Raw genomic sequence first — 25,416 nt, forward strand, 5'->3', positions numbered from 1 at the left:
GCAACAGGCGATATTTCTCCGCATCTCTTTCCCTATCCAGAGACGACAGGGAAATTGACTGATTCAAGTGAAAATCTGAGACCATTTTTTGGCAAAAAGGAAGGAACAGTATGCAGCTGTGTCACCCCTGGTGTCACTCAGAGGAATGGCTCCTGACAAGACAAGGCCTGTAGCTTGGAAATTCGACACGCAGAACAATTTGCCACAAGATACACCGTTTTCAAGGTGAGTAACCGCAAGGAAAGGTTACACATTGGTTTAAACGTAGGCCTGCTAAGAAATCCAAAATCATATTAAGATTCCATAAGGGCACAAGTAAATGCAAGGAAGGAAACAGATGTTTCACTTCTTTCAAGAAACGGGCCACATCTGGATGAGCTGATAAGGGTCCACCATTCACCTGACCCCTGAAACAGGCAAGAACTGCTACTTGTACCTTTAAGGAATTAAGGGCCAACCCTTTACTCAATCCATCCTGCAAAAATTCCAAAATGAGTGGGAATTTAACTGAATGAGGAAGAACACCTCGATCTTCACATCAAGCCTCAAACACTCACCAAACCTGCACATAAGCTAAAGACATGGAGAACTTTTTCGCTCATAGCAAGGTGGCATCACTGCAGTAGAATATCCACGCTTCAGCAAATGAGCCCTCTCAAGGGCCATACCAAAAGACAAAACAAGTCAGATCTTTGTGAAGAACAGATCCCTGCTGCAACAGATTCCTGTGTGCAGGAAATCGAAGGGGGGGGTGGGGGAGAGAGTCCACTAGGAGCTTTCACAGATCCGCATACCATGGCCTCTTGGGCCAATTTAGTGCCACCAGAAGCACCATCCCTCTGTGACCCTCGATCATCTGAACCATTCTGCCCAACATGGGCCATGGGAGAAAGGCATGCAAGCAGCTTGTCCTCTGGCCATTCCTGCACAAGAGCATCAATACCCAAGGACTTCGGATCTCTTCTGCGACTGAAGAATCTAGGAACTTTCGCATTGCGAGAAGCCACCAGTAGGTCTAGAAACGGAAGGCCTCAGCAATCCACTATTAGCTAAAAACGCCTCATCTGACAGTACCCATTCTCCTGGGTCCAGACTCTCCCTACTGAGAAAGTCTGCTCACACATTGTCTTTTCTTGCAGTGTGCGAGGCCAAGATCTCCTGAAGATGCACTTCCGCCCATTCCATAAGTTGGTCTATCTCCTGCGATACTTGCTGGCTCTTATTTCCTCCCTGCCGATTGATGTAAGCCACAGTCGTTGCATTGTCTGACATTATCCAGACCACTCAATCCTGCAAGCACTCCAACTGGACCGCCTGGGCTTCCAGTCATCTGATGTTCCAGAGAGACTCTTCTGTACTCCAGCGCCCTTGTGCACCCCAACCCCCCTTGGAGGCTCACATCTCTCGAGTACTAACCAGTCCGGTGATTTTAGAGAAACTCCCTTTTTCTTAGATGATCCACTTGTAACCATCACTGTAGTTGAGAGCAGACCTCCGTCGACAGGTGGAGCCGAATCGAATAGACCTGAGACTATGGGCTCAAACAAGACAGCAGGGAGCACTGAAGAGGACACATATCCACCCTCTCCTATGGCACCACTTCCAGGGTTGCTGCCATCAAACCGAGTACCTACAGATAGGACACACTGTTGGACATATATTTTTCATCAGACACACCTGCACCATCAACTTCTGAATACGAGATTCCGGCAGGAAAATCCTGCCCTACTTCGTGTCGAACTGAACACCGAGATACTCTAGCAACTGAGAAGGCTGAAGACTTCTTCACCACCCAGCCAAGCTCCTGCAACAGGGAAATCACCTTGCAGGACACTAGGTGGCTCTCTTCCAGATACTTGGCCCAAATCAGCCAGTTGTCTAAATACGGGTGTACTAGGATCCTATCCGTTCTCAACTCTGCTGCCACCACTATCATAAGCTTGGAAAAGGTTCTGGGTGTGGTAGCCAGACCAAAAGGCAGTGCTCGAAACTGACAATGGCATCTCAAAACTGCATATCACAGACAACGGTGCTCTAACTAAGATGGGAATATGCAGGTAGGCCTCGGGCAGGTCCAAAGAGATCAGAAATTCCCCCGACTGCACAACCATTATCACTGAGCGCAATGTTTCCATGCGGAAACAAGTCACTCGCAAATGACGGTTGACCCCTTTGAGGTCCAGGATGGGAAGAAAGGCGTCCTCTTTCTTGGGCACAACGAAATAAATGAAATATCGACCTGTATTTTCTTGAGAAATGGGCACTGGAACCACAGCCCTCAGAATAAGGAGCCTTGACAATGTACACTCCACTGCCTGCTTCTTCTACGGGGAGTGGCAGGGAGACACCATGAACACGTTCCGAGGAACAATGTAAAACTCCAGCACATATTCCTCTCATATCACCTCCAGGACCCACTGGTCTGATGTGATTTTGACCCATCTCTGATAAAAGAAAGTGGCGCCCCCCATCTCCTATTCCTGGGGATGGGTCAACAATTTAAAAGTAATCAGAGAAAGTTTTTTCACTCAACGCACAATTAAACTCTAGAATTTGTTGCCAGAGGATGTGGTTAGTGCAGTTAGTATAGCTGTGTTTAAAAAAGGATTGGATAAGTACTTGGAGAAAAAGTCCATTACCTGCTATTAATTAAGTTGACTTAGAAAATAGCCACTGCTATTACTAGCTACAGTAACATGGGATAGACTTAATTTTTGAGTACTTGCCAGGTTCTTATGGCCTGAATTGGCCACTGTTGGAACAGGATGCTGGGCTTGATGGCCCCTTGGTCTGACCCAGTATGGCATGTCCTTATGTTCTTAACAAACCTTCATTGGGCAGCCCACCTCGGCTGTCTGGAACAAAAAGACTGAGACCTACCAAAAGGCCGAGTCCTCTTAAAGGTCACCCTTCTGTAGAAACAGCTTGGAACCCATGAGATGACCCCTCATACCAAAGGGGAGCAGCAACAGGTTCTTATCCACTGGCAACTGAGGAACCGGGGATTCGCCCCACTTACTGGCTAGTTTATCCAACTCAATCTCAAACAAGAACGAGCCTTTAAAAGGAAATTTCATAAGATTAGATTTGGAGGTCACATTGGCTTACCAATTTCTCAACTATAACTGATGCCTGGCCACTATTACCGAAGCCACCCCTCTGGCTGAGGTGCGGACCAAATCACAGCCCGCATCTGCTGGCTCCATAAGTGCCCAGGAATTCACTCCAGATTCATCGACCTCCTGAGAAATAAGTAAACAAGAGTGAGCCACCAGTGAACAAGAAGAAGCTATCTGCAAGATTATTGAACTACTTCAAATGCTTGCTTAAGGATGGCCTCAATCCTTCTATCGTGCACATCCTTCAAGACCGCTCTTCCCTCCACGGGGATAGTCGTCTGCTTGGAGATGGCACAGACAAGCGCATCTATTTTTGAAAAACGCAAACGCTCTCTCACCACTGGATCCAGGGGGTACAGGCCTTCCAAAACCCAACCCCCTTTGAAATTAGCCCCCCACTCAAGATCAATCAATTCTTGAATGGCCTCCATAACAGGGACAAAATAAGAGGCTTTACGCAAAGAAACCTAAATGGAATCACAGATTGGAATCTGCCCCAGCTACTCCCAGCATCTTTAATGTCTGGGAAATCAGAGGCAGTAACTCATCTCTATTAAAGAACCGCAACATAGTCCTATAGGGTTCCAGTCCCAGTGGAATTTTCCCATCCTCCAGAGAGTCAGGATCGGACTCATCATCCATGTCCGGATTCCTATTGGGAGGACCTGCTGCCGATCTAGGTGTACTTCGGTGCTTAACAGTATAACCTGGATACACAGCCAGACGCAGTTGCATGCAGCAATGGCCCTGAAAAGGGCAGCCTAACACTCAGGAAAAGGCAAGTGAAAACACCACCAGGGCCTACCACATGGCGTATAGAGAACAGCCTAACAGCAGGGACTAGCCCACAAGGGCTACTCAATCTGTCAGGCTGCCCACATCCCTCAGGTTTGGGAACAAACATTGGAACGGCACACCAAGCACGAAGACCAGAGGAAGGGGGAAGCCTTGCAAACACTTCTACTTTTTTTTTTTTTTTTTTTTTTTTTTTAAAGCCTTACCTGAGCTCAGCCTTTCCCAGCTAAGTAGAGATGATCTACGGTTGCGGTAGGAGAGCACATATACCGTTTTTGCCGCACCCGGCTTCCTGCACCCTCTGCATTTCAGCTGTTTTAACAGCTAAGTCCACCCTGGCTGAGAAAACCAGCTACTGGACCAAAGCATTCATCTGAGGGACCACGGAAATAACCTCAGGAATTCTCAACTGGGGGGATGAACCATTTGGTATCTCTGCAGGAGAGCGGGGTGAATTAAATTTCCTTTACATCTCCTTCTAAAACTTGAAGCAATCCCCAGTAGGGATATGCACTTCCACCATCTGCTAGAGACGGAGAATACTGGCAGGCTGTCACTGCAAGAGTATATACATATATATACACACACACACACATACCTACATACACACACTATATATACCCACTGTGATGTCAGCTTTATTCCATCTCCATTTGTTGGTTAATGAGCATGGAATGACTAATAAAAAATGTCTAAATAAATAAATAAATGTGCATAACCCACTGGTTCTGTATTCATCTGAGTAGATAGATGCTAAGAAATAAGACATTTCTCCCATTCTACATCAATGGGAAAAATGCTTAGAAAAATGCTTAGAAAGTGAGACCCTTAGTCTGTAAGCCCTCGGGGGATAAGGGAAATATCTACAGTACCTGAATATAATTTGATTTGAAGTGCCTGAAGGGAAGAATATATATATATATATATATATATATATATATATATAAATAAAATAAAATAAAATGGACCAGGCCATTCAGGTGAATTTCTAAGCTTGAGGTAACTGAACTCTGTTCATACTTGCAACTTTTTAAGTATTATCCACTAAAGCTACCCCTTATTTATTTGATTTATATTCTGCTTTTTAGGCACATCAAAGCGGATAACATTCAGGTAGATTTTGCCACTACACACATGTGAAAACTATCCTGTTAAAAGTTGTCTGAATGCAATACTATGTGTCCGCCATCTTGTTTACAGGAAGCACCAAGTGTGGGTGATCCCGTCACCTTTATGGCATCCTGAAGAAGAGAGAGTAGCAAATTTAAAGGGTTGGCTCTAGAGATACTTGGGAGCACAAAGAAAATAGTGGCATAGCGGTGCAGCTTTGTGTGCTTTTCATACTCATAACAACTCTATAGACCACTTCTCTGATACTGAGGAAGCTCAGAGATGTGCTGGCGGCTTTGCTGAAAGACCTGTTCAATAGATCCCTGGAAACAGGAGTGGTGCCATGGGATTGAAGAAGAGTAGTGGTGGTCCTGCTACACAAGAGTGATAGAGAGGAGACTGGAAACTTCAGGCAGTTAGCCTGAAGTTGCAGTGGTGGGAAATTTCCCACCACTGAAGTTGCAGTGGTGGGAAATTAATATAGACTCTGCTGAAGGTAAAGATAGTGAACAATCTACATTAGGGTGGGTTGCTGGACTGGAGGCAGCTTGGATTCACCAGGGGAAGACCCTGTCAGACAAATCTGTTAGATTTTTTTTTTGACTAAGTGACTAGAGAATTGGATTAAGGAAGAACACTTGACGTGATCTACTTATATTTCAACAAAGCTTGATATGGTCCCACATAAGAAGCTTGTGAATAAAATGAGAAGCTTGGGAGTGAGCCCCAAGGTGGTGGCATGGATTACAAACTGGTTGACTGACAGGAGACAGCATGTAATGGTAAATGGAACCTACTCTGAAGACAGAACTGTGTTAAGTGGCGTGCCACAGGGTTCGGTTTTGGGACCGGTTCTTTTTATTATCTTTGTGAGAGACATTGCAGAAAGGATAAAATGTAAAGTTTGTCTATTTGCAGATGATACTATGATCCGCAGCAAAGTGGACATGCCTGAAGGAGAGTAGAGAGTATGAAAAGTAATTTAAGAAAGCTTAAAGAGTGGTTGAAGATTTGGCAGCTGGGATTTAATGCCAAGAAGTGCAGAGTTATGCATCTGGGATACGGTAATCCAAAAGAGCTTTATGTGATGTGGGTGAAAGACTGATGTTCATGGACCAAAAAAAGGACCTTGGGATGATAGTTTATGGCGATCAGAAGACAACGAAACAATGTGACAAGGCGATAGTTAAAGCCAGGAAAATGCTGGGCTGCATAGAGAGGAATAACCAGTATGAAAAAGGATGTGATAATGTCCTTGTACGGGTCTTTGGTGAGGCCACACCTGGAGTACTGTGTTCCGTTCTGGAGCCCACATCTCAAAAAGGATAGAGAGGATGGAGGCAGTTTAGAGAAGGGCAACCAAAATGGTGTGGGTCTCAATCGGATAACTTATGAGGAGAGGCTGAAGGACCTAAACATGTATTCCCTGGAAGAAAAGAGGAGCAGTGGAGATATGATGCAGACCTTCAGATCCCTGAACGGTTTAAATGATGCACAAACTTTGAACCTTTTCTGTTGGAAAGGAAACAGTAGAATTAGACACCATGAAATGAAACTCCAGTAGGTACACTCAGAACCAACATCAGGAAATATTTTTTCACGGAGAGGGTGGTGGATGCCTGGAATGCCCTTGTGGAGGAGGTGGTGAAGATCAAAAAATTCAAAGAATTCAAAGGGGCATGGGATAAAAACTGTGGAAAAAAAATGAAGAAAAGGGTGCATGGGGGTAATCTGCTTGGTGGCAGTTACTACCCTTAACAAAAGGCATGGGGATTATCATCCTTAACCAATAAGCCTTGATGCTTTTGATACAAGTGCAACATCGCTCTCCACTTTGACAGTGGGGGGAGGAGGGAACTGGATTATGAGTAACCAACACGGGCTCTGACTTTTACCGTATGGGGAACAGATATGCAGACAAAGGAAAAAGAGCAGGACTGCTTCTATGGGCAAGCCCAAAAGCAAAACATGCCAAACAGCATTATCTGAATTGTCAAGAAGGCTCCTCACCCAATAAAAATATTGCTAGCAGTCATTTTTTATGGATTTGTCAGTTGCTTGGTTTTCATTATAAATATTACTAGCCTTATCATAAGGCTTGGGGATAAGTGCACAGACCGGCAGATACTACCCTTAAGAGAAACATGAGGATAATCTGCACGGTACATCAGATGTTACCAAAGGAAGCTTGGTGGGCAGACTGGATGGACCATTTGGTCTTTTTTTGCCAACATTACTATATATCTCTGGCTTTCCTATCACTTCTTTTCAACTAAAGATCTTATGTGCTTAACCCATGCTTCCTTGAATGTTATTACTTCTGGATTTTTTATTTTTTTTTTTAATTTTTATTTATAGCATTTTTACCAAAATTACAGGTAACTAAAAGGCAAAATACAAATAGGAATTGCAGTTTACATTTCCAATAAGCATAAACATAAACAAAAAAAGAGGAGAAAAAAGAAAAAAAATTATGATTAACATAATTTAACTAACTGCTAAGTCATCTTCTGCTATGTAATATTAAAGAAATAAAGAAATTCCAAGATTAGAAATATTTAAGCGGATTCTAATAAAGAAATAAAGTTTGCAGGATTTAGAGGCTATCATGAATCATTTTTCATTACATACTGTAATCAAAAGAGAAAAAAATATTATCTGGAGATATTGAGTTACGTGCATCTAAGAAATTACGCAATTGTTCAGGTTCAAAGTATACATTTTTTACACCCTGCATATTCATTACACATTGACATGGAAACCTGAGATTAAACCTGGCCCCCATACCCACTATTTCAGCTCACATAGATAAGAATTTTTTTCTGCGTTCCTGGGTAGAGTGTGTAATGTCTGGGAAAACCCAAACCAACTGGCCAAAAAACTGAGATGTTCTATTTCAAAAAAAGGCCTTCAACAGCATTTCTCTGTCTTGAGCAAAAACACATTGTAGAAATAAAGTTCCTCATCTAGTTATCTTGATTTCTATTGATGTTTCCAGGAAATGAGTCAGATCCAAATCAGGTTCAGAAATCTGTTCAGGATTTTCCGTATCTACAGTTTTTATCATGTATACCTTGGCTATGGTAGGCATCATTTCTTTAGGAATTTTTAATACTTCCGTTATTTAACCATTTCCAAAGGAGGTATCCACATCAAAGACGGAACATTTAATATACGCAAAATTTTGATATGATAGAGTTCTCCATATTTTCCAGTTTTTGTTGTTGTATTAGATCCGATTTAATCAACTGTTCTTGATTTTGTTGCAAGAGGGAAACTTTAGATTCCAGTGTTGTGATTTTTTGAGTATTTAAAGAAATATTGGCTTCCACAGTTTGAAATTTACCCATTAAATTTGAAGTAACATAGACTAATGAGGCAATTGATTTCTCCAATACCATTATAGCTCCCCAGATAGAGTCCAAGGTTATCTCAGTGGGTCTAGGAATAGCAGGGCGCAGTAAGTTTAGCACAGTGACTTGATCCTCCAGCTGTCCTTTTGATTCCCCCGATGTTTCTATATTCCCTCTAGAAGTAGAGGCCCTTTGTGCAGGGGGAGATAGTATTTCTACTCCCTGTGCTGGGCCCTCCGGCATTCCCATTACTCCGGGATTTAAAACAGGGCCCAGCCTTAACTCAGTCCTGCTTGCAATAGGAGAAATCTCTCTATTGCCCAATAAACTTTCAGATGTCACAGAAATTCTGAGGGAAAAGGGGGGGGGGGGTAGACGGAGCTCCAGGTCTTAGAGTAACCTGCATGTCCGATGATCGTTCCACCCGCTCCTGCGGAATCGACACCAAGGACGCCTGTGGAGTGAGAGAGTCCACGACTGGAAACACAAACCCCGAGTAGGTTGAGAGTTATCTGGAATTGGGGTACTCATCCCCAGTTCCCTGATCCTTACTTTTCTCTTGGAATGTGGCATTTAAAAAGAAACCAAAATTATTGGAAACAATAATAATTGGGGCTTGCTTTCAGATTGCCTCTAATTAAACTTAGCTCTTGGAATTACTTTAAATAGGGGCAACTGAGGAGAAAAAGGTGCGAGGAAAAGAAAAAAAAGAAGCAATAATGATTTTACTTACTAAAAAGTCCAAATTGACTCCTATATTTTAAGTCCTCTCGAGTCCACGATGTTAATCAAAGCCCGCGGCTTTGGCAGCGCACCGGCGTCTCTTGCGCACCTCAGGAGGGGCCGGCTCCACGGCCCTCCGGTCCCCCCTCGACGATGCCACAGCCGCAACCCTCCCGCCAACGGGCCGGGACAGCGACCCCATCCCCGGCCGGGAGGACAGAAACAAAACTCAAGCAAGAAATCCGGCAACAGGCTCGAGCTCTCTTCTCTCTCTCTCACACACCCCAAAGAGAAGCTGCAGGAGGGGCCGATTCTATGGCCCTCAGGTCCCTCCTCGATGACGTCACAGCTGCGACTCTCCCGCCAACGGGCCGGGACAGTGACCCCACCCCCGGCCGGGAGGACAGAAACAAAACCCAAGCAAGAAATCCAGCAACAGGCTCGAGCCCTCTTCTCCCCCCCCCCCCCCCACCCCCACTTCTGGATTTATAACAAAGCAACAAGAGCCTCCATCTGCCAACAAAATGGCTGTGCTCTGGAAGATACAAGCTGTCACATTTCCAATAATAAAGGTACTTCATAACATAAAAGAAACACAGGAGACTACAACATATTTAGCTGAACTGGAAGATGAGGGTTGCAGGACTCAGGACAAATCAGTTGGAGCAGGGCCCTTCCAGAGATTGAAGCGAGGGGGAGAGGGGATCATCCTTACATGTAAGAGCAGGATGGGAGCCCTCTGGACACTGAAGATTGGGGAAGGAGGTCATGTCTAAACCATCTGCCTTATATCTCCTGGGCTGTCACTGATGTCTCTGCCACTATGCAGGCCGTTGCAGAAAGGGGCTGAGGCTATCAAGGTGGAGCAGGACCTGAGGCAATTACCCTATCACCCACTGCCCACATCTCCCACAAGGATAACCCTGAGCTGCACTTTTTAAACCCTGGCTTCCCTGGTTCATAGCCTATTGCTCTAACTAGTAGGCTACTCCTCCAGTCCAGATGAAACTCTAATCCACACTGCATAATGATCTCTTCAGAGGTCTTATGAAGATATAAAATCAAATTGATAAAAGCAGGGACCTCACAACATGGAGGGAGGAGGGACATCACAACATGGTGGTGGGGGGGAAGGGAAGAAGAAAACATTTATCATCACCATTTATATATTATTATAAACTTTTATTATGCTCCCTATTATCAAAATTAATGCCCAGGTTAAGGTACAGTAAATAGCAATAATAAAAACACCATCAACACAATTTACACACAAAACAAATCAAAATTCAAATTACAACCTCCAAAATAAAGCAAATAGTAATAAAAACATTTAAAAAATCAGAAATATGCAAAAACTAGGAGATAATCAATCAAGGAAAGCACAGGGAGTTAGTTAAGAAAATCCTAAGGAAAAGAAAATCCTGATAAAAGAAACTACAAGTCATAAATGATCTGGAATAACCAGGTCTGAAGCTGCTTCCAAAAAGGGAGGAACTGCTTCACCAACTGAAAATCGCAGGGTAACTTTCCAAGCAAGTGGCACCACACGCAAAAAAAACCCATTTTCCGGACGGAGGCATATCCAGTCTCCTTAACCAAAGGAACTTCCAGCAAGAAGTCTTCCTGAGACTGCAAGAGATGAGCAGAATATGAATGCAGCCAATTCTACATACAAACTGGACTCCCACCAATTGTCTTAAATGCCAAACACAGGATCTAAAATTGTACCTGGCTTTGAATAAGGAACCAGTGAAGATGCTTTGTGTGTTCTCTAACAGCTCACTTTCAGGTGGGTTGCAGCATTCTTCAACTATTTAACAATTTGGCAGGAAGGCCCTTGTATAAAGCATTGCAATAGTCCTGCCTAGATATAACAGTGGCATGTATTAATGCTGCCAGGTGTCTGAAGCAAAGCCACAGGTGAAAGGATGCACTGTTGGAGACCCTGGCAATGTGTGAACAGGAGAAGGCAGCTTCCAAATACACATCCTAGTTCCTGACCCCTACCTTAAATGGAAAAATACTGCTCCTACACAAAGAAAGATCAGGCGCAAAGGCTCCTGGCTTCCCAAACTGCAAGAACTTGTGGGGTTTGTTTTCCCAGGTTTAGCTTATTAAACTGCGCCCACTTCCAAATAATATCAAGGCAAACTGATTCTCTCAGACGTCTGCTTTTCATCCCTTCCCAGAATCGCAAACATTGTCTGTGTACAGATGAAACCCTGACCTATACATACTGCCTAATGATCTCCCTATGGTTCTCAGAAAGATATTAAACCATAATCGGTGAAAGCAGGAGCCTCTGAGGAACACCACAACATGGTGGGGGCAAGGGGTGGGAATGGGAATAAAAATGCTGGCCACCACCTGTTATGAGCAATCCTACAGGAAGGAGATAAACCACTGACGTACCATCCCACAAAGTCCTAAGGTGGAGAGCCCCGAGATCTAAACTGCTGACAAATCTAAAAGAACCCAAACAGAACAATTGTCTGCATACTTTGCTCTCAACAGATCATCTAATAGAGCAACCAGCAATATCACTGGTCCCATTGCCTGCTCTGAACCCTGCTGTGGATCCAGAGCATTTGTCTTGTGAACTAATTTTTATAATTTGAGGAGCACAACCTTTTCTATTAGCTTAGCCAGGAATGGAGCATTAGAGATTGGTCTAAAATTCTTTATGATACTAGGATCCAGAGTGGGCTTTTTACCCTGGAGAAAAGGAGGGGGAAAAGCAGATAGGACAGAGACATATAAATACCTCCAAGAATAAATGTACAGGAAGTTGGACTCTTTTAACAGATAGGAGGCTCTGGAACAAGCACACACAGGTGGTGTCGCTACCCTTCCCGGTCCCCCGCTGGCCCAGAGCTCCCCCTGCCCCAGCGAAATAGAAATTCATCCTCCGCCCGGGCTTAAAACGCTGATAGCCCAGGCAGAATGCAGCAGGAGAGCTGGAGTCAGTGGCATCAGCATGGTCTCTTCTTCCCGCCCCCCCCCCCCCCCCTCCGTGGTCCGGAAGAGAAAGTGGAATGCAGTGGCCGCGCACGCGGGAAGAAGAGACCATGCTAGTGCTAGCAGTGTGGCCCGAAGAAGAAAGGTGCGGCCTTAAGAATGAGCAGCGCGGCACAGAGCACAAGAGGAGCAACGTCAGCCCCCGCGGACGATGGGAGACCTTTCTCGAGGCCGCAAGGACTGGAAGTGGAGGAGGCTGCTGCTGCCACTAGTTAGGTGGGGGGAGAGAGTGAGCAAGCAAGCATGAATATGTGTTTGAGATCCTGTGTGTGTGTGTGAGAGCGAGAGAGACAGCATGTATGTAAGTGAGTGACTGAGAGCTTATGCATGTGTGATTGAAAACCTGTTTGTGTAAAAGAGAGTATGTGTGTGTGTGATTGAGATCCTTTGTGTGTGAGAGAGATAGCATGAATGTAAGTGTATGACTGAGAACCTGTATGTGTGAGAGAGATCATGTGTATGTATGATTAAGAGCATGTGTGTGAGAGTATGTGATCAAGAGCCTGTGTGTAAGTGAGAGAAAGAGACAGCATGTATGTAAGTGTGTGATTGAAAGCCTGTGTGTGTGTATGTGTGAAAAGACAGCATGTGTGTAAATGTGTGATTAAAAGCGTATAGAAGTGAGAGAGAAAAAGCATGTGTAAATGTGCATGATTGAGAGCCAGTGTGTGAGAGAGAGCTTGTGTGTGACTGAGAGAGAGGGGAAAGTTGCAAGCAAACCATCCCTCCTCCTGCTAACTCAAAACAATCTCAGGACACCTGGATATCAAACGTTCCCAGGTATGCAGAGCAAAATTTTTTTTTTTCATTATTATTTTTCCTTATTGGGTCTTTGTGCCTGCTATTTGGAAATATTTTATTAGTCTCTAGAAATTTTCGGTCTGAGTTTTTAATTATTGGATATTTCATTCATCAGCTGGTTTTACTGCTATTGATTTTATATTTTTTGATTTGTTTTATGACACTGGTGATGTTTCTCTTTTTCCTTTGTTGCACTGCATACAGAGACTCTGGCTTGTTGCGGTTTCCAATTCAGTTTTTGTCTGCATGCTTATAGTTATGCGTTTTGGTCTCTTTATTCTTTGTTAGGTGAAGGTCAGCATATGTGATTCAGGTGAGGTTTTCTGCTGGCGTGTAGTTTCTGTGTAGGGCTCTATAGCAGCCTGACTTGGTCCGTTTTCCTAATAGGAGGAGTATTGGAGTTTTACGGCCTGGTGTAATATTTTCAGTTTTGCCTTGTAAGTTTGAGTGCTGGAAATTGGTGCTGTTTTGGTATGGGATGTTTATGTAATTTCTGTTCAGACAGAGTACTTATCTTTCCCTTGTGTCATTCTTAACAATAAAAATAATACTGGGCCTTTATTTTTTTTTTTATTTCCGCCATGAATTGTAATGAGCAGTGTGTCACACATGTGAGCGTGGTCTATCAGGTATGTCACGATGGGGAAAAGGTTGAGAACCACTGGTCTAAAGAATTAGATTCTATGCAAGTCGGAAGGGCAATTGACATATACAAGCTGAACAGCGTCCCCAAATTCCACAAGCTCAGCAGGAATTTAGGAACCTTACCTGAAATAAAAAAATAAAAGCTAAGAACGTCTCAGAAGCGTCACTGAAAGAGGTCACAGTAATAGGAGCATTCGATTTAATTAAACTGTTAGCCATCTTAAACAGCTCTTTAGATCAGTATTCTTCAAAGTAAGGACCAGGAGACAGTAGTGGCTCCTTTGGATCCATACAGCGGACTTGAATGGTCCGCTGCCATTGTGAAAAAACAACCTACGCATGCTCCATCCACGACTGAAGGCCTCTCTACTCCTTGGCACAGATGAGGGAGCAAAGAAGGCAGGGGACCCCCAATGGTGAGAAGACCCCTGCCCCTGCTCCGGTCCCAGCCTGGCCCGGCAGTTAGCTGTAGTGCAGAAAGAAAGGCAGACTGTGGCAGCAACGAGCATCACCATGAGCTCAACCTGACCCTGGGCAGTGAGCCAGAGAGGAGCAGGAGAGGCACACAGCTGTGTTGTGAAGACCGAGCTCCGCCTCCCGCCCAACCTGGCCCCACTGCACCCAGAGCAGCCGGGTCCTGCTGGGCATGGAAACTAGAAGCCCTCCCCCCCCCATCCTTCTGAAGCCAGAGGAGCAAGAAACACAGAATAAACAGCAGTGGGGAAGAGGCAGGCCCCATCATAGCTAGAAGCAGGAACAGCAATGCCGAGGGAGAAGCAGAGGCACAGAGTTGTTGGCAAGCGGAGCCAGAGACGGTGTAATTTGAGATGGGGCAATAGAAGGGGGGTAGGAACTAAGAAGGGGGGCTGGAGGTGGAGATGTAATGGAACAAATAAAGCACAGCAGCAGCAGTAGAGGCTATACACAGACACACATACACAGATACGTACAGACATACACACCCATAATGGCAGGAAAGAAGAGCAGAGATGGCAATGGCCAACAGAAGATTGTGGGGGAGACCCCCGGGTCAACTGCAACACTGGAGAGGAACTTCCCTTCCTCCTTCCCCCCCCCCCTCCCAGTCAGCCACTACACCTGAGGGGAAACTCCCTGCTCAACCTGGCTCTGCTCCAGCCTCATTAGATCCAACATGGCCCTTGCTTAAATAGTGAAGACCATTGCTTGAGGTGGACAATCTGCCTTAGTAGTAAGTGGCAAAAAAATAACTTTGCTTAGCTTTCACAGTTCCAACCACAAATGACAGAAGTGGAAGACTATACTGGGACACTGGAAGATCAGGTGGCGAGGTATGGAAAAAAAATTGAAAGTTGTTCTGGATGCTAAACGGGACTTCAAAGATACCAATAATCAAAGCAGACAGGACAATCTGAGAATTCTTAGTCTCCCTAAAGGAAGTGAAGAATCAAAGGCAGTTTTATTTGTTGAATCTTTCTCATCAAAACTCTTGGAATTACATTTTGACTGGGAGTTTGAAGCTGGGAAAGCAAATAAGGTGCCATCTCAACCCATCACAAAAATAACTAGTTTCCAGGACTATTAGTTTTTCATGTTCTTCGTTGTCCCTTAATGCTTAATATTTTCAAGGCAGCTCAGGTTCAAGCTCCAGTAATCTGGGAAAATAATAAACATTTTATAACCGCAGACTTTTCAAAACTGCTAACAAGCACAAGAAGTGTTTGGCTATGTGAGGACAGCTAAAGGCTTTGAATGCCCAATGCAGACTTTTCTATTTATTTTACAGTCTGCTTTTTCATGCCAAGTTCCAGACAGTTAATAACTTCCGTCATTTTGCCTGTCAAAGTCAGCCTCACTGGTCTGCAGTTTTCTGAATCACCCCTGCATTCATTTTTAAAAATTGATAGTACATTGGTTGCTATCCCTTAATACAAAAATACTTAAGATCCTGATGAGCTACAGTTTCTTATTTTTTCTTGCATAATATGAAATCCCCATGACAGTGGTTCTTTTAAGCTAGTTATGCAGTAGAGTTATACAGTATGCTTATTTTATTTGGCTGTTCACCATCCTGATTTATTTTTCATATGCTGAAAGGTATCTACCTACTTTGAATGTTACTCATAAATGAAAGTGTAATGAAGAAAAAGTTATCTTCAGAAATGTAGAAATGCAACATAATTTATATTGGAGAGGAGTAACAAAGGCACAGTGGTGAATACATAAAGCTCCATAAATCATTGAATATTGGTGGCTGCATTTAACAGTATTTATACAATTAAGGACACATTTTAAAAGCCCTGCGCGTGGGAAATCCAGGAGATATGCGTGCGCCGCGAGGATCTTAAGAAGCCCGCAGCTTCGCACGTATCTCCCGGTATGTGAATACAGAAGGAAAGCTGAAAAAGGGGCGCACAAGCGTGACTGCGTAACCTGCTGCTGCTACGGACCGCGGGTAAGTATTAAAACAAAAAAATCTAGGATAGACAGCGGGGTTTTAGGGGTCAGGGCTGATAGGGTAGAAGGGAGGCAGGTTAGGTAGGAGGTTTAGGAAGTTCACTCCTTCACGGGAGCGAACTGGGATCCGGGCCTTTCGCGTCATTGCGCGTACCTACTCCCCCCTTGCGCGATTGAGACACGATTCGCACGCACATGCGTGCGTCAATGTAAAATCATGCATGCGAGTAGCTGATTTTATAACATGCGTGTGTTTACGAGATGCATGTTATAAAATCAGTGCATCTTAAAATCAACCTTTTAGTGATGTCTTTTCTGATAATTTAATTCATCCATATTAATGCTGTATGAGAGAATTCTCCATTCCTAACATTGGTAATGCCTTCCAAAAATCACTGTGTGCTATGCATTTTATTACATGTATGAGTAGATGCATGATGGCATTAATATACATTAATAAAACAAGTCGAAAGAACAATTTGAGGAAAAACTTGCCAAAGAGCCAAAAACAAATAATTAAAATTTGTTCAAATATATCAAAAGCCAGAAGCCTACAAGGGATTCAGAATATACTGCATGCAGACACTCCTCATAGGAGGCATTTCTGTTACTGTTGACTCCCATATCTTTGTGATTGGGTAAGCGAATATGTTTTTTTTTTTCCACCAACAAGTTAAAAAGAATAGGATAGCAGGAATTCATATTCACTCACTATCATCAGATATAGAAGGTAAATGGTTGATCATACTAATGTCAATGGCTACCACAAAGAATTTTTTTAAATTTAATACTTAAGCACTCACTATTGACATTCCAAAATTCTGCCTAAAACTAAGACATCAGATCTCATTAGCTGAGAGATGGACCAATTGTCTTAGGTAGAGATTTTGGGCAACATTTTGACTTGGTGATGGATAGGCAATTCAAACCCAGAAGTTCCAAGAACTATAAATCTGATAAAGATATGAAAGCAGAATATGGATTATTAGGCACTTGGAGACTTCTGCATTCAAAAGCAGAAATTTCCTTTCTTTGAAACCAGTCAGATCAAACAGAACATACCAGTGCGTCGACCTTGGAAAAATGCAATCAAGCCCTCTTGTGAAACCAGGGGATACAACTTGGCCAAGAAAAAGCCACCTTTAGCAACATCCATTCCTCATCCATCACAGACTGATGCAAAGGAAAAATGTTTGCATGCTTCCAGATACTGATCATAATAGGATCTTCTGCAAAACTGATAGTGTCTTCCTTCTTGTCTTCCATTATATTTAGCATGCTTAAAACGTACAATATTAAAGACACCAACTCCTCTCTACGAAACAGATGGACCATGGCCAAGGAATCCTCCCCTTTGGGGGGATATTTTCCTTCTTCAGGGTCACTTTCAGCATCTGCATCAGGCAACTAACCAGCGAATCCTCAGAGCCATAGACTTCAACTCCCTATCCTGCTGCACCCACGGCCTTTTCTTGCCATGGGCTCCTGACCCATGGAGCCAGAAATGACTGGAGCAGTGACGGAAACATCCAGAGTGGAACCAGAAATGACCAGAGCGGAGCCAGACCCCCCTGGCACAGGAGCAGAGACTGAAACCTGTGCCACTGCCGAAAACCTGTACAAAATGCCTTCGAAAAGTATTGCCCATGCCTGGGAGGAAGCATCTAACATCCAGGTAGGAGCAGTGTGACCTAAGTTAGCAAGTGTGCAGGAAAACCCAGCAGGGCCAACTGGGGCCAGGCCTTCCGCAGTATGAGGAGGACGACAGAGCTCCCCTTCACTGCCATGCGGTGTCAAAATGTCCGCTGCACCATTTTCAAAGCCCCTGGGCTCAAGAGAAACGGCCTGCTCCAGTGCTGTGGGTTCCCTCCAGAGATTCAAACTCATTGCCATGAAGCACTGCCTCTTCAGCCTCTTTTCAAGTGCACTCCCAGCAGTCGCTTTTCAGGCTCCACGGCCCCTGCAAATTGTGGCCTTCTTCTCACGTTCCTGCACTGCCCCCATTCTGAAGAAGAAATTGCCCCCCTCAGTACGACAGCCCACCATCACGTTAGGGATGAAAACAGAGCACTCAACCCAGAGTCTGCTCCTGGCAGCCACACTCCTGCCAAAGAGACCTGAGTTTCTTTTCCCACTTTCCCCTGCTTCTGCCTCTTTTTATTTTATTTTTTACACATTTATGGTAGAGAACAGTCAAAACCCAGAGGGTAGCAATAAAAGCAAAAAACGATGGGGGGGGGGGGGGGGACGGATAAGAGCTAGACAAAGGGAGGTGTGGGAAAGGAGATTGAGACCCCCTAACCTGGAAGCCCCCTAGCCCAGGATTTGCTCAACTGTGGGAGGGAGCCCAGAGCTTTCATCACAGAAGCTGCCAAGAATTTTTTTTTTTGTTGTTTTTTTTTTTTTAAAGCTGGCTATACCTGGGTAGTGGTCAACTGTCACCTCAGGAGCTGCCAAGAAGTTCCTAGGCAGTCTAATCAAGCCTCAGTGCCCAGCACGAGACGCACCCGGTACCATCTGCTAGAGAGCGAATACTGGCAGGCTGAGGTGAGCACAGATGCATGAGTGATATCAGCTTGTTCTCTGTCTTCATCTGCTGGTCAGGGGGAATAGCCCATCCGTCTGGACAGGTCTGATTAGAAGAGGAAGTGAAGGATTTTACTCCTATTTTCTTTCCCTCAACAATCTTATACACTTCCCTATCTCGCCTTTCCTCTAGGGTATACATTCAAATATCACAAAGATTTCCGTGCACAGGAGGTGAGCCTTTTTCAATGGAAAGGAGGCTCTAGAATGAAGGGTCATGAGATAGGGGGTAGACTCAGGAGTAATCTTAGGAATATTTCTTTACAGAGAGGGTGGTGGATACATGGAACAGGAGACAAAAACAGTACCTGAATTCAAGAAAGAATGGGATAAATACAGGCCATCTCTAAGGAAGTGATGCTAAATTAATTGGATGGATGGGCAGATTGGATGGGCCATTTCCTGCTGTCATGTTTCTAAATTACTTCCCGATTTCTAGGATACTTCTGCTACCAAAACTGGGACCTATTAGTAGCATTTTAATTCTCTGATCATTTGTGTATTTCATCAATAATAAACAGAAAAAATGTTCAGTTTAGAAATTACTTATGAAGCATTAACTCTGCACTTCTAGAAGATATAGTTTTAGGAATATGCTACAAATTCTATAGAGGAAGTTTTCATGTTTATTAAGGAAAGAGATTTATATATGGCTACTAAGTGAACATAAAAACATAAGACTTGTCATACTGGGTAAGACCAAAGGTCCATCAAGCCCCGTATCCTGTTTCTAACAGTGAACAATCTAGAGAACTCACCTGGCAGGATTCCAAAAGATCGATAGAGTCCAAACTGCTTATCCCAGGAATAAGCAATGGATTTCCTTAAGTTTACCTTAAGAATGGTTTATGGACTTTCTTCCATGATCTTGTCCAAACCTTATTTAAACCATGCTACACTAACAGCTTTCACCATATCCTCTGGCAACAAATTCTAGAGTTTAATTTTCACCTATTTAGCTTAAATATATCACCTAGTAACTTAATTGTCTATTCCCTATTCTTTGCACTTTTTGAAAGAATAAACAACTGATTTGTGTTTACCCATTTTACTCCTTATTTTATAGACCTCTATCATATCTCCTCTCAGCTGTCTCTTCTCCAAACAGAAGAGCCTTAACCTCTTCATCCTTTCATCATAGGGGAATCATTCCAAACCCTTTATTATCTGGGTCACCCTTCTCTGTACATTTGCTAATTCTGCTATGTCGTTTTTGAGATGAAAACATGAAAACTGTAAACTGGACAGTTTACAGTATGAAATCTTTGGATGATCCTGTCCAAGAAGAAGAACATGTTATAACAATTTAGACTCCTGAAGAAGCGACTAACGGGTCGCGAAACACCGGCCGCTGTCGGGTCTAATATTAATTCGGGTCTAACATTGATTTATTATGGGAACAGACAGACTATTCACACCTTTGAACTGCTTTATGAATTTATTTACAAAGCATCATGCCTTTATAAAAAATACACCGCAAATGACGATCAGACCGGACGGCTTTGCATACACGCGTTGCCGTTGTCAGGCTTGCTGATGCAGTTTCATCATATATAAAGAAATTTCTTTTGAGATTACAGTGTCACAGCGTTGGAAGTGTAAATACAGTGTCCTTTTGTTGTTTTTTGCGATCATTGCTTAAGGGTGACATCTAGTGGCCAGATTGAGGGCCCATGGTTGCAGGATTCCTGAAGGAGCCCTGGTACGTGGCCCCGGAGCCAGGACCATCACTGCAATGATCACTGCAATGTTGGGGGAGATATAAAGCAAGGGAAAAATTCCCAGAGAATTGTCAATGAAAACCTATGGTGACAGATCCCAGCTGGAAGTTCAAGGGAGCAGGAGAAAACTGTTCAGTCAAAAAAATGGTTGTATTTGGAGAAGAGTTCTTTTAAAGGATTCAAAAATTGTACTCTGCTCTCACCACTAGACTATTCATTAGTATCATTTCTGATACATTTGAGTCCCCAATTACTATTTATGTTAGCTTCAAAGCCCTTCACATTGCTATCTCTAGTGCTACAGAAATGTTAAGTAGTAGTAGTAACAGAGGTTCAAGGTACTCGTTATGGGGACAGTGAATATAATATTTTCCTTTATTCTAATACGCTTATTAATTGAACATTACTAATCCTGAAATCTCCAACTCACATCTTAAAGTGATGGACTATTTTCAAGCAAGATGCATCCCTCAAAAGCTTACACCTTAATAAGTATATTAATCTACATGCTTTCACACCAGTCTCTATTTTAGCATTTTTTAAAAATATTTCTGTAACAAATATATTCTTATCAATTCATAATCCTGTTAAACCTTGCCTGCCTGTGCAGAATGCAGGCAGCTCTACTCATAGCTGAACCAGTGCCCAATAAGAAATTTACTGCAAATAATAAATACATAATCTCCATATGAATGTTTATTTTAATACAGAGGACTGGATTTAATAAAAAGTAACCCACCTACCTTGCTCATCAACATATCTGCTGAGCATTCAGAGCGGCAGCAACAGCTGCATATACAGCTGTTAACTTGCTTCCCTTACCAAAAGAATGATAGTGATGAAAGGGACAGGACTGAAGAGCACTGCTACTGCCTGAACAGATATTGAGAAGAGGATGAAATTAAGTAGAAAGAAAGGAGTGTGCTATTGGAAGAATGTAGGAGTAAAGCAGAAAGAATCAGGAGAGATAATATTGACAATATAGAAGCAGGGCGAGAAATGGATGGATTAACTTGTACTGAAATTATTGTGATAGTACATTAATGAAGCTTTATAAAAATAATACAACTGAATCAGCAAGCCAAAGGAGAAGGAAGAGTAGAATTAGGAGCCTAAGTAGCTCAGTAAGACAGTCATGGAATCAGACAAAAACATCAAAGCTCAAAGGCAAATTAGAAAGGTGGTAAATACATGAATTAAATTAAATTAAAAATTAAAACCAGTAGAGAGGAAAGTAAGGGATTGCAAAAGCAAGAAAAAGTTAGTTAGGGAAGCAAGAGAAATTGGTGGTGTAAACAAGGTAATGGTATTTTGGAAAGCAAAAAAAAAAAAAAAACACAGTAGACTGGTGGAGGAAAAACAGAGCAGCACTTGGAGAGATTAAAGGAGGATTATACACCTCCATGAATGATACTTCATCTTTTCAATCAATTATAATTTCAAGCCCAGGAAAAACATTTTTTTTAAAAAGTCATGATACTTTCCTCACATAATATTAATCAGCAACAATTGTGGCTTATAATTTAAAAAAAACTCCATTAGTTAATAATAATTCTACCTGCAATAGTGTGCTTGAGGTAAACATGCTGTCCAACAGGCACCATAAGATGAGCACAATGTGGTAACATTAGGCAGAAAAGTTTGGTGTTATGGGTCACACGCGTTTTGGAAACCAGACTGCACTTCCTATAAAACAATTCTGAAACAGAAAAGAAGGAATTTCAATATTAGTCAACTTCATGTCAAAAACTTAGAGGGTCATTCATCAAAATGCATTTAAGGCCTTAACACGGGTGTTAGGGTCCTAATGCCCATGATAACGCCATTACTCATGCTATAAAAAATGCATCGGGAGATGCAGATGCAAATTTTGGAAATGTAGTCAAAGGGGAGGAGTTTGGGTGGAGTTTATGAAAATGAGGGGTGTTTAACCTTGCGTACGGTAGCGTAACGCACATTATCGCACTTTTTAACACCAGAAATAACTACACCTTTTTTCCTGGTGCTATGCTGTGCGATATGCCCGAACCGAGATTTGCAATATTTATCACAAATCCTGTTTCGGGCAGGAGAGAGGAAGAGTGGAGAGTGGAGTGGAGAGAGAGAGAGCCTCTGGGGTGGCACACATATTAGTCAACATTTTATACCATTGTAGGAAGGTCAACTAGACTGTACCTCTGATTGTGCATGTAAAAATGCCCCCAAACCATAGACCACCACCAAAACCTCACCTCGAGTAACTAGCTGACCCTCCTACAGTGATATAAATAGTTTACTTATATGAGAACTGGGCACTTTTCAGCCTGTGATGTGAAAATTTCACGGTTGTGATAAATATAATGCACGCTGCAGTAAAATAGCGCATGTTGTGGTATCTAAAAAATTACCCCTACCATGCCCCTTTTTTTTTTTTTTAATCGCAGGCGCTATTCATGAAAATAAGGGGTGTTTAACGTTGCATGCGGTAGCATAACGCATATTATCGCACTTTTTAATGCCGGCGGGCTTGAGAAGGGAAAGGGGAGAGAGAGAGAGGGGGAATGGAAGAGAAAGAGAGAAAGAGCGCCTCTGGGAAGGGCCTCACAGTGTGCAACTATTTATATCCCTATAACAGGGCCATCTAATAGGTCGAGGTGAGCTGCTGGTTTAGAGTTTAGGGGCCAGTTTCGCATGTAGAGCGAGACGTTCGAACAGCACAGTACACACCTTGGTGAAGATTTGACATCATTTGGAGTGAGGAAAGTCTCACAAAGATGAAATTTCTACTATGTTCTCTCACTCTAGCTTGATGGACTCTAGGTGAGAGAACATAGTACAAAATTTCAGCTTTGTGAGACTATTTTCACTCCAAATGATGTCAAATCTTCACCAAGGTGTACTGTGCTGTTCGTACGTCTCACTCTACATGCAAAACTGGCCACTAAACCCTAAACCACCACCACCACCAACTCACATCAACTATTAGGTGGCACTCCTATGGTGATATAAATTCTTCACTACTATGAGGGCCTTGTATAGTCTCTCTCTCTCTCCTTAGTGCAAGATCAGAAAAATAGGGATTATCGCAGGTGCGCTAAATTTACTGCACCGCGCGATACTACCAATGCAAAGGGGTAAGTTATCGCGTGGTGCGGTAATTCTAAAGTTTCCCTAAACACACCCTTTTTTATTAATGTTATTAATGCATTTTGATTAATCTAGGGGTTAATTAGGTTCTCTTCTGGAGTTAAGTGGAACTACTATTGGTTTCTGAAATTTTACATGAAAACTAAATAAAAGTTAATTTTGACAAATTTCTTCTGCACACTTACCTTTCAGTAACTTATTAAAGGTTTGCCATATAGCTTTCACTAATTAAAACTAACATTATGTTTGAGCATGAAGATATTTCTCCAGTCTTACTTCTAACATATGGACCATTTCTCAATAGCACATTAGTCAAGCACTGTTGCATGATATTGTGTCATAGGTTTTCCACATTATATTTCAAACAATTCTTTTATTTATTTGAAATATTTATAAATTGTGTAATTCGACCACATCGTACAAAGCAATTAACAAACTAAACAAACACATAAAAAAAAACCATTGATGATATACAGCACACAGCATAAAACAAAGTAGACATTTACAAAAATGCTTCTTGAAAAAAGATGAGCTTTCAGACATTTATGAAATGTTTTAATATCATTTATGGAACGTAAAATAAGAGGTAGATCATTCCAAAAGGAAGGGCAAATGATAGAGAAAGCACGATTACAAGTGGCAGCTAATCTGGTAAATCTGAAAGAAGGTACTAACAACTGTAATAAGCTAGAAGAATGTAAAAAACAAAGATTGGAATAATGATGACAAATTTGACAAATATCCTGGGCCCTTCTCCTTAAGTGCCTTATACACCAATACTAGTATCTTACATTTTATACACTGTGGTACTGGCAGCCAGTGTAATTCATGAGCATACATGTTTCCACATGTAATTAAACAGGTCGCTGTATTTTGTAATAATTAAATTGCCCTAATCTTATTTTTAGGAAATCCTATCAGTAAAGCATTGCCATAATCAATAACAGACCGAACAAAGGCTTGAACAATCGTTCTGAAATCACTACGTGATAAAAATCTCAGATCTGGGGGGCGCTAGCGAGCGGCGCTACAAAATGGCTGCTTAATCCGTGTGCTCTGCTTCCTCCCGCATTAAAAAAGGCATTTTAAGCCGCAAAACCAACCTGCGGAAAAAATATTTTCGATCTGCTGCTGTGGGACAATCCCAGGATGTCGACTCGTAAGAGAACCACCGACTTGAAGCAGTTTTCTTTTAGCAAATTGACAGGGGAGATACCGCCAGAGAGTGAAGACCAGGCCGCAAAACCCTCGGGACCCATTGAAGATGCTGCAGACACGTGCAGTGATGATGCATCTCCCGCAGGGCCGCATAATGCCGATACTCACCCGAATTTCCCGACTCAGGCTGAGATGCGGACCTGGTTTATGGAATTGCGGGCTGATCTTAAAAATCATAAAGCAGAGCTTCTAGCGACTATGGCCGAAATGAAAGAAGACCTGACCGCGACAGGGCACCGAGTAGACGATCTCGATGTTCGAGCAGACAATCAGGAAGCCCTAATAGAAAATGTCGCTACCTGGAACATTCAGCTGATGTCCAAATTGGAAGCTCTATCAGAAAAAGTTGAAGACCCTGAGAATCGCTCGCGGAGAGCGAACATAAGAATTAGGGGAATACCGGAAACGGATCAATATCAAGACAGCATGCTCACAGCCATAGCTCTTTGCAAACATATTCTGTCTAACAGTGGAGAGGTTATGGATGGAGAGATGGGGGGACCCGTGATTGAACTAGAGCGCGCCCACCACGCCTTGGGCCCCAGGAGAGATAACCAACCGCGGGACATTATTAGTACATTTCACAATTTCAAGATCAAGGAGGAGGTCATGAGAATCGCCAGATCAAAATCTCAGTTGAAATGGCAGGACTTAACCATACTCGTAAAATTGTTCTCACAAGAAATCTAAGCGAGGTATTTGTCGTAATAGAAAATGGTGGACAAGAAAGACTGAAGTACCTCTATTTTCCAATGATATTTACCC

The 25,416-nt window shown here is 42.8% G+C and overlaps 1 protein-coding gene across 3 annotated transcripts in view; it reads right to left on the reverse strand.

Annotated features, from left to right (window-relative positions):
• LOC115087855 (cytochrome b5 reductase 4) overlaps positions 1-25,416 on the reverse strand; it is a 248,272-nt gene that overhangs the window by 83,553 nt on the left and 139,303 nt on the right. For all 3 annotated transcript variants that reach the window (XR_003855634.1, XM_029595499.1, XM_029595498.1), the window contains exon 11: positions 21,866-22,006. Coding sequence is in view for 2 of the 3 variants with exons in the window: in XM_029595499.1 (XP_029451359.1) it covers positions 21,866-22,006 (141 nt within the window). In the remaining variant the exon portion in view is untranslated. The remainder of the gene's footprint in view (positions 1-21,865; positions 22,007-25,416) is intronic.

The sequence above is a fragment of the Rhinatrema bivittatum genome, chromosome 3 (genome assembly GCF_901001135.1).
Source record: "Rhinatrema bivittatum chromosome 3, aRhiBiv1.1, whole genome shotgun sequence".
NCBI classification, from domain to species: Eukaryota; Metazoa; Chordata; class Amphibia; order Gymnophiona; family Rhinatrematidae; genus Rhinatrema; species Rhinatrema bivittatum.